Source organism: Bremia lactucae, linkage group LG8 (assembly GCF_004359215.1).
Source record: "Bremia lactucae strain SF5 linkage group LG8, whole genome shotgun sequence".
Classification (NCBI taxonomy): domain Eukaryota; phylum Oomycota; class Peronosporomycetes; order Peronosporales; family Peronosporaceae; genus Bremia; species Bremia lactucae.
The window spans coordinates 1,279,815-1,288,237 of record NC_090617.1 but is presented as its reverse complement, the minus strand read 5'-3'; the positions used below and the strand labels follow the sequence as shown (position 1 = coordinate 1,288,237).

At 44.5% G+C, this 8,423-nt stretch overlaps 5 protein-coding genes across 5 annotated transcripts; 3 read left to right on the top strand and 2 right to left on the bottom strand.

Annotated features, from left to right (window-relative positions):
• Nucleotides 1-2,077: 2,077 nt before the first annotated feature.
• CCR75_003650 (uncharacterized protein) lies at nt 2,078-2,926 on the top strand (the record flags this gene model as incomplete). Its single annotated transcript, XM_067961744.1, has 1 exon — nt 2,078-2,926. One exon carries the CDS (start codon nt 2,078-2,080, stop codon nt 2,924-2,926), a length of 849 nt encoding a protein of 282 aa, XP_067823513.1.
• A 1,317-nt stretch (nt 2,927-4,243) lies between these two features.
• CCR75_003651 (uncharacterized protein) lies at nt 4,244-5,314 on the top strand (the record flags this gene model as incomplete). The annotated part of the gene is made up of 1 exon (XM_067961745.1): nt 4,244-5,314. The coding sequence occupies one exon, from the start codon at nt 4,244-4,246 to the stop codon at nt 5,312-5,314; it is 1,071 nt and encodes a 356-aa protein (XP_067823512.1).
• CCR75_003652 (uncharacterized protein) lies at nt 4,936-5,452 on the bottom strand (the record flags this gene model as incomplete). The annotated part of the gene is given in 3 exon segments (XM_067961746.1): nt 4,936-5,170; nt 5,184-5,298; nt 5,428-5,452. 3 exon segments carry the CDS (start codon nt 5,450-5,452, stop codon nt 4,936-4,938), a joined length of 375 nt encoding a protein of 124 aa, XP_067823511.1.
• A 243-nt stretch (nt 5,453-5,695) lies between these two features.
• CCR75_003653 (uncharacterized protein) lies at nt 5,696-7,630 on the bottom strand (the record flags this gene model as incomplete). Its single annotated transcript, XM_067961747.1, has 2 exons — nt 5,696-6,611; nt 6,951-7,630. The coding sequence occupies 2 exons, from the start codon at nt 7,628-7,630 to the stop codon at nt 5,696-5,698; spliced, it is 1,596 nt and encodes a 531-aa protein (XP_067823510.1).
• Nucleotides 7,631-7,791: 161 nt separating this feature from the next.
• CCR75_003654 (uncharacterized protein) lies at nt 7,792-8,408 on the top strand (the record flags this gene model as incomplete). Its single annotated transcript, XM_067961748.1, is given in 2 exon segments — nt 7,792-8,390; nt 8,402-8,408. 2 exon segments carry the CDS (start codon nt 7,792-7,794, stop codon nt 8,406-8,408), a joined length of 606 nt encoding a protein of 201 aa, XP_067823535.1.
• Nucleotides 8,409-8,423: the final 15 nt, after the last annotated feature.

Sequence of the window (8,423 nt, the reverse complement as noted above, 5' to 3'; positions counted from 1 at the left end):
AACTCGACAAACCATCTCAAGAGGGAGTCTTCTTCGACTCCCCTATACTTAGAGATGTCAATCTTTAAAGTTTCGGGACGACGCGTTTGCGTCATCCCAGGTACAGGGGTCTGTACCTGTTGTAACCTCAACAGTTCTGCCTGTTGAGAGCCTTGCTGATTCAGCAAGGCTACTTTTTCCTTCATCTCGTCAAGTTCATGTTGTATGAACTTGGCGATAGTTGAATGGAGGGCATCTCTGTCCAAATTGGACAGCATTGCCAAGATTGTATCGTTTCCTACGGTCGAACTCATTCGTTCGACCGCACTCCTTGCTATGTCACTTAGAAAGGAATAGCTTTCAGGGGAAACGTGATGCGTATTCCCACTATCATCTAACATGTCCATGTTAGATGTGGGAATTGTGGTCCTTGGACGGACTACAAAGTGCTACCAGGTGTAACGGGGCACTAAGACTTGTACTGTTTCAGTACAAGTCCACTTCGCACTGCTTCGGTTGTGAGTGGTGCCTTACGTTATTTCACGTACACTAGTACGTGCAGAGGATAACTTCTCTTTAAGGTAAGTAGCTTTAAGAGGGTAAAATGAAAATTGTATTAATATAATTAAGTGTCTCTTTTTCTATCTTTGTAAATGCTTACTTAATTATAATCTAATACTTAACATGTAATTGAATTCTTATCTCTATCTTATCTGTAACTCTCTCTTTGATTACTCCTACAGCTGATAAGTCTACAGAATAAATCGATATAATGGTCTATACCTATTTATGGATAAGAATTCTGAATATTACTATGTAAAGTAATATCCTGAAGATATTATCTACCTTTTAGATAATATATTAATTAATAACCTTAAAAGTTAATTTCATGTAACGATACACCCCGTTACAAGCACTGCCTTGGCACTAATATCGCTTGAAACTCCGTAATTATAAGCTGTAGCCTATTCCTTAAGGCGTCGGTTCTAAAAGAAGCCGCTGCAAGCCGCGATTATTTGTGATGCTCTGCACAATAAGATACTTTCGTGTATCGAGCATAATGTTTTTTCAACGTGGTATTTTGCTTCAATTTGGTGTTTTAAAATTAGTCGTAGATACAGACGACGGATGCAGGAAAATAATCAAAAAGAGTGGCAGTTTCTCGCTTCATTGGCGCTGACCATATGGTCTCAGTCGCGACAGCAGGTACGATGGACCAGTAATTCGTCACAGCTGAAGATTCAAATTCCTGATTTAATCTACAAAGAATAAGTGCCAAAATATTAAGAACCACCACCTTGGCTCTAGGATCGTTGGTCTCTTGATAAAGCTAGGCTGGTTCTGAAGGCGACAGTTTGTAAGCAGAAGCCCAACAATGTCTTGCACAACCATGTTCAGTGTCGACCTTTTTGCGCTTATATGCGTTTTCAAAAAGGCGTTCTCTTTAATATGCGGAGGACTAAATGGTGATATCAAGCACATTACGATCGCACATTTGTTTCTGGCCAATATCAAATTAGGGCATTTTGTATAAATTTCCGTCTTACTTTACAGGAGACATACCCCCGAAATTGCAGATAGGCGGACCTTGCGGCAAAACGGGGCTTTTGGCTTGCAACCTCCGAAAAGTGCTTTATAACAAGGTCTCGCCGCAGGCTTGATCTTTGCGGGTACTGTAGTAGCTAAGAGCATTGGTCTATACTCACCTCTTTGGTCAGATGCAATACTAAAAAGGATACGACTTTTTTGCTTAAAAGTCGAGATTAGCGATCTGATCCCCTACCTGTCTTCGCTAGTCAGTACCCTCTTGGATTCTTCAGTTGCTTCAACGCTACTATTTATGATCGCAACGTCCTTTCTTCATCTCTGAGATGTCACAAAAATCCTTTCGGCGAACTGGCTTGAGGCACATTTAGCTGATCAGTAGCAAGAGTCCGTCCTTTAAATTATATTTTCACGCTGCGTTCCAGCTGCGTGGCACGAGCGAATGTCTGTCTTGCTCCGTTGACTAGGATTCCTTTCACTCTCACATCGTAATTTTCCCGCCAACCACCAGTTGTTCCTTCCTTTAGACAGTGAACAAGACGCCGAAAGATTAATGTTTAGCACGGTGCTTTTTCTTGTGGCTGCGTGCGCCAAGTCGTCGTATGGCCACAGTATGTCCATATTTACGCGTGACTCTACTAAGTACATTGCGTCAAACTTCGACGAGTATTCGACGATCCCAGAGGATATTGATGCAAAGCGCAGGCTTCGAGAAGCTGTTGGCGTGGATGGGATTGCGCGCGATGCTGAAAAGACTTTTGCAGACATTAGACACTCACTCGATAGACTGAATAAGGACTTTGTGCGTTCAAATTCATTTAAGAACATTAATCCATTAATAACGGCAGAAGCTTTGGTCAAACAACCATCTTTTTATCAAGAAGCTTTCTTACCGCTCATAACAGCTCGTGGGATAAAATGTAGCAAAGATTTTGAATTTGCCACAATGGCTTTGCTCGGTGTATCTCCGGGTACTTTGAGACAGAAGATACAGGTAGCAGCACAACAACCCTCCAATATATGGAGTTACCAGACCTCGGAATACAATGAACATTTTGTCGCCAGCTACAAGAAGTATCTCGACGTTGTTTTTATGGCACCGACCATATCAGAATCGTCCGCCTTTGTCAAGAAGCACATCTCAATGTCTATACCTGAGCCGTCCGAGATGACTTATAAGCTTCTCAACGCTGCCGTTATTCAACTGTTGCAGTTGGCCATTCGAAATGTAGATGATGTCAACGAGTTGGCGAAATTGGCGACATCGGTTACGTTCAAGTACGCGCTAGAGCACGATGAAGAGTTTTCTACCATTATGATGTTTGGAAACCTGGAAGCTTGGATTTCCAATCCCGTTTTGAACAAACTTCTTATGGTCCATCAGGTCTTACTAAAATCGTAGGGTATGCAATGAATAGTGTTGCTACTCTTGTAACTAGGTAGAATCGTATGCTGTATGTTTCATCTACGGCGTGATATTCCAACTATTCAATTTTAAAGTATTATTTTTGCTTAAAGAGGGCACTTTCTCGCTCGAATTGGCTTTAACCATTTGGTCTCAGTCGCGACTGCAGGTACGATGGATCAGTAATTTCTCACAGCTGTAGATTCAGATTTATAATACAATCTACAGAGATTGAGTGCCAAGAGATCAGAAACCACCACCTTGGTTCTAGGAACGTTGATCTCTTGATCAAGCTGGGCTGGTTATGAAGGCACAGTTCGTGAGCAGAAGCCCATCAATGTCGTGCACAACTATGTACAGAATCGACTTTTTAAGCTTATTTTCTTTAAAATTTGCGGCCATATGTATCAAGCATACTATTAGGGAACCGTGTAGCCACACCACCCTCCCTATTTATGAGAGTTGCGGAATGGTAGCAACTTGTTCGTAGCTAGAATTCATATTGAAAAACCTTCATACAGGCCTTTCTCAGCTTCAGTAGGTCGAAAGGACCGCACAAAGACTTTGCAATATATGCGCACTTTCATGTTAAGTAGCAAATTGATTTATAATAAAGAAATTACGAACGAAAGCGACTAAAACTGATCATGAGGAAATTGTGGCTTGCTGGCGCTCAGGATGGGAACAAAAAAGAGGACCAAGATTCGCCTACTTGTTGTTGAAGGTGGAACATCAGGCGACGGTTCGTTGTCGTGCTGATGTGGCGGTTACTGTCGTGAATGACACAAGAACGACACAACTGTTGCATTTGCTTTAATCTTACCAAATGTGATGATGTTATAAATATTAAGTAAATTATTAATTGATAATAATTTAAAGCATTTTTAGGGAATATATAGTATTTCTAAACAAATAATATCTATGTAATGGTAGCGAAATATTTTAATTTGAAAAGTCGTTTAGTTTTATTGCGCAGTTAATGAAACATACTGTATTAAGCATGTCGCCGTTTACGACGTCGCACTGCAACGCACACAGCTTCGCGTACAGCAAAAAATCAGTTTAATCGTTTTCTCTTGCGTGCAGCGAGGTACTTAATGGGCAACAAGATTGTGCTTTTACACAAGTGGGCGTCACGGAAGCGGTGATCCGTCTTTTTGTTGCACTGGTGTATTAGGAATTAAATTAAAGACTAATTTACATTATAGAGTATATGCGAGAGTGGTCACGCGATTTCGAAGTATTTTCACGTATTTTATCCAATAGGTTTGTCCTTAGACGTATAAGAATAGCGCAAGTGCACTCGGTCCAAAAATGGAGCGCGACGAAGCATTCGTCGTGGTGCTATTCTACAAATATGTGCGTCTCAGCGAGACTCCCAAGGAGCTACAAGTTTTTGCAGCTACTCAAGAGCACCTGTGCTCTTCGTTGGGACTCACTGGTCGCGTACGGCTCGCCCAGGAAGGTATTAACGGTACACTGGGTGGCTCAATCGCCAGTGTACAGAGCTACATGGACACAATGAAGCAGCAGCCATTGTTTTCCAATGTGGACTGGAAGACCAGTAAGTCGCACGTACTTCCTTTCCCAGCATTGCAAGTGCGTATCGTTGCCGAGATTGTAGCTCTGGAACTTCCAGACGACGCGTTCGATTTAAGTTTGCGAGGCCATCACTTGAGCCCTGAGGAATTCCGATTCGAGCAATTAAACGCCGATCCCACGTCGATTGCACTCATTGACGTTCGAAATGCTTATGAATATAACATTGGTCACTTTATTGGCGCGTTAAATCCTAAAACCCGTCGGTTTGGACAGTTTCCACACTGGGTACGTCACGAACTCCCAATGTTACAGCAAAAGGAAAAAGTGCTCATGTACTGCACGGGTGGCATTCGGTGCGAAAAATCATCGGCTTATTTAAAACACTTGGGACTTTTGAATGTCTATCAATTAAAAGGAGGGATTCATCGTTACCTTGAGCGCTATCCGGACGGTGGCGGGGTCTTTCAGGGCAAGAATTTTGTCTTTGACCAGCGCGTGACGATGGCATCGGACGATCCGACCGTCACGGGCCACTGCGAGCGCTGTCGTGTTCCATACGATACACTATCGGGCTCCCGTTGTGCGTATTGCCGCATGCACGTGTTGCTTTGTGACGCGTGTCGAGACAAAGCACAAGCCCGTGGCGAGACAGCTGACGACGTGTTTTGTAGCGACCACGTTGCGCTCATTGCTGGATCACTACAAGACCTACAGAGTCGTGTGCAGACACTCCAAGAAGCGCTGGCAATGGCCCATGGACGCAATCAAAAGGGCCGTCGCCGCTCTCTTCGGAAGCAGCTGGCCACGGTCGAGCGTCGGATACAACGCTTAAGTTGCGCGTAGAGAAGAAGAAAACGTGCAATTAAACAAACATCCTTTTAACCAATCATATACCGAGTACTTGTTCCCAAATGCATAACCCTTTGAATAAAGTCAGGAGGCTACCGAGTACGTACCCCCATGGTAACCTACCTTCGACATCGTATATAAACATGAAGATTGCTTCAGTAACTGGGTAGCAAGTATTGGGTCATAACGTCGAGTAAAAGCTCTTCATGGTCGATAGAATTCGCCATCAAGTCCTTTTTCGAAACGCAAAAATCTGTTGGTAGCTGCTTTCGACACACCAACTGCAACCGTGACATTTAAAAGGCTGAAAACTTGTTGCAAGCACCTTCAAACCGCTTTAGAAAGCCCATCGAAATCACATTGCACGTAACCGAGCTAAATGACAGCGTACGCGCTATCATGAACGTGATGGCGATCGTTTTCAACCGTCTCCGTGAGCATAACACTCGTGTGATCGCCTGCACCTTCCGCCAACGAAGCAGACGCCGCAGACAACGCGCTTTCAGACGAATCCAAGAGCAAAGCTGCATCCATGTGTTGTTGGGTTACATCATCAAGCGACGACAGGGTATGAGCTGTTTCAGAGCCAGAAGGACCTTCTGTATTGACGCTAGGGTCAAGATCAAACACATTCTTGACATCGCTAGAGGCATGGAGCGTCGTCCCTAGTGCTTCCTTTTGTCCTTCCATACGAATGGCATCCTGCACGCGTCGAATGGCATTAAGTGCAGTATCATCGGCATCGCTACGGTCTTTCAAGACATGTAAAACATCTCGAAACGCTTTGAGTTTTTCTTGCAATGACAAGGTCCGTCCGGAACCATTGTCTTCACTTGATTCCTCCACGTCGTCTTCAGGTACTTCACATACATTAGACACGACGTCGAATTTATCTTCATGAACGGGATACTCCGACATGCTTTCGTCATTGAGATACTCCATCATTGGGACGGGATTTGATAGACGTAAAAAGAGTATCAAGTGGTTTAATTCCGAATCCAAGAGCCCTTCTTCTTCTTCGTGAAGCAAACCATTATTGTCTTCGTCCAGCGTCACACGATCTCGCACCAATTGCGTTGGTATCCATGCTCGTTGTATCGTTTCGGCCGAGATTTCGTCCCAACTTGCGTTTGCCCACTTCATTGCTTGCAACACATCGACGTCAAACATGGCATGTTTCATACTTTCGGCCTTGTCAATCGCATATCGCAAGTAATACCGTCGAAATCGTTTCTTAAATGTCGTCAAAAGACGTGCGGTAATTGGATTCAGCATTGGAAACACAAGGGGACTGAGAACATAAAGAACCACGTTCTGGAGCTCCAAGTGCGCTACCACGTGCGACGACATGTCATTAATGATCAATAGAATACGTCGTTTTTGATTTGCCATGGCAAAATCCAATCGCTGGAGCCATCGTGAAAAAATCACACCCGTCATCCAAGCTTTCGTGTTCCAAAAGTAATGCAGTCCATGTTGTTCGGCTGTTTTCTTTCGAAAACACTTGGGATGTTCATAATGAGAAACAAACAACGGCTGAAGCTTCTCCGAGCCATCGGCATTGGCGGCTAGCGACACGATAAACCGCTTTTTACAACGTAGTCGACCTTCTGCTAATGCGCTTTGTAACGGGGGCATTGTGTACAATACCGGGGTCTCGTCCACGGCAAACACGTCTTTCAGATCGTACGTATCCGTCTCGGCCATGAGTGCGTCCATGGTTGTCCAATACAGCACTTTGGCGCCAAGACGTCGAGGATCGTTGAAAGATGATGGCGGGTGGTGCTGTTCGGCATTAAACTTGCGAAAACTAAAGTTGTGACGTAGCTGAAAAGAATGCAACCAGCCATTCGAGAACTCGGGCTGTTCGTTTTCGGGAATACCAAGCATGTGTGCAAATTCCTTGGCTTTCTCCTTTGTGAGATCCCCTTGGACAGTCTGCCCTCTTCCAGCCATTTGAATGACCCAATTCGCGAGTGCCGAGTCAAGTTGAGGATGTTGCACCACCCGTCGTTTCTTAATTCCTAATTCGAGTGTGCTCATATTAATAAACTCGTGCTGACGACGAAGAATGCCTGAAATTGTCGACTGGGCCGGGGTCTTCTTCAGCCCAAACTCGTGCTTGGTCCACTGTGCCAAATCTTTTTGCGACATGACACCGCCACTCTTGCGATAGAACTCACAGATTACTTTGCGTTGGTAGTTGGTCAAATTGCCATTGCCATTACTCTGGCGTCGAGACTTGGCGGACGGGATCGTGCCATCCTGAATCAGAGGCGACGGAGTAGCCATGTCGCCCTTCCCCCCCATTTCTGATCGATTCGTGGTCCTGCGATTCCCGATTTGTAAAGTATCCAGTCCTTTGGAAGGAAAGTTGCAACTTTAGAACTTCATTGGTCATGTAGCAATTAAGGTCACTCAAAAGAGATACTCCAAAGAGTGACGTTACCTTGCAATTTCCGCATTGCTTCATGGACAAGTTCAAGCAAGAGGAAACGTCTAACGAGCCAATTGATGCCGCGCCAGTATGGGAAGACGCGTACGCTCGTCATATAAAACTAGTCGTTTCCACAATTTTACATGACCGTGAAGATTTTCGTGCGCTCTTGTCGGCTGATGAAATCGCCATTGCGTCGCGTTTCTTGACTGATTTCCAACCTTTTGAGCAACAATTGTATGCGCGTTTATTGCAACGTCAAGGCCCTTGGTTTCGCATTTCATCGCTTCTTCGTTATTTTAATCAAACGACGCAATTAGTAACGAATCAGCAGGTCCAAGATGTTGTGCACGCGATGATTCACGCACACTTTTTCCAATCATTTCCCATGTCACTAAAGAAGCTTTCCCCAAGCGACGAATCGACACATATCGACACTACACTTCAAGCTATTGAATCCTGTGCTTCCGCACCGGAACTTGCGTTACTATATACAAAAATGACGGGCAGTAAAAAGCACCGTACCAAGACAGACGTCCTGGCTGCCATTGCAAAGGTTGTCAAGACCCAACGTCGAATTGATGGGTCTCGAATCCCCCTAGCATCTCTCATGCATCAAATTTGGCTCGACGCGTATCCATTAGTCGGTAAAACACGCGCCGACGT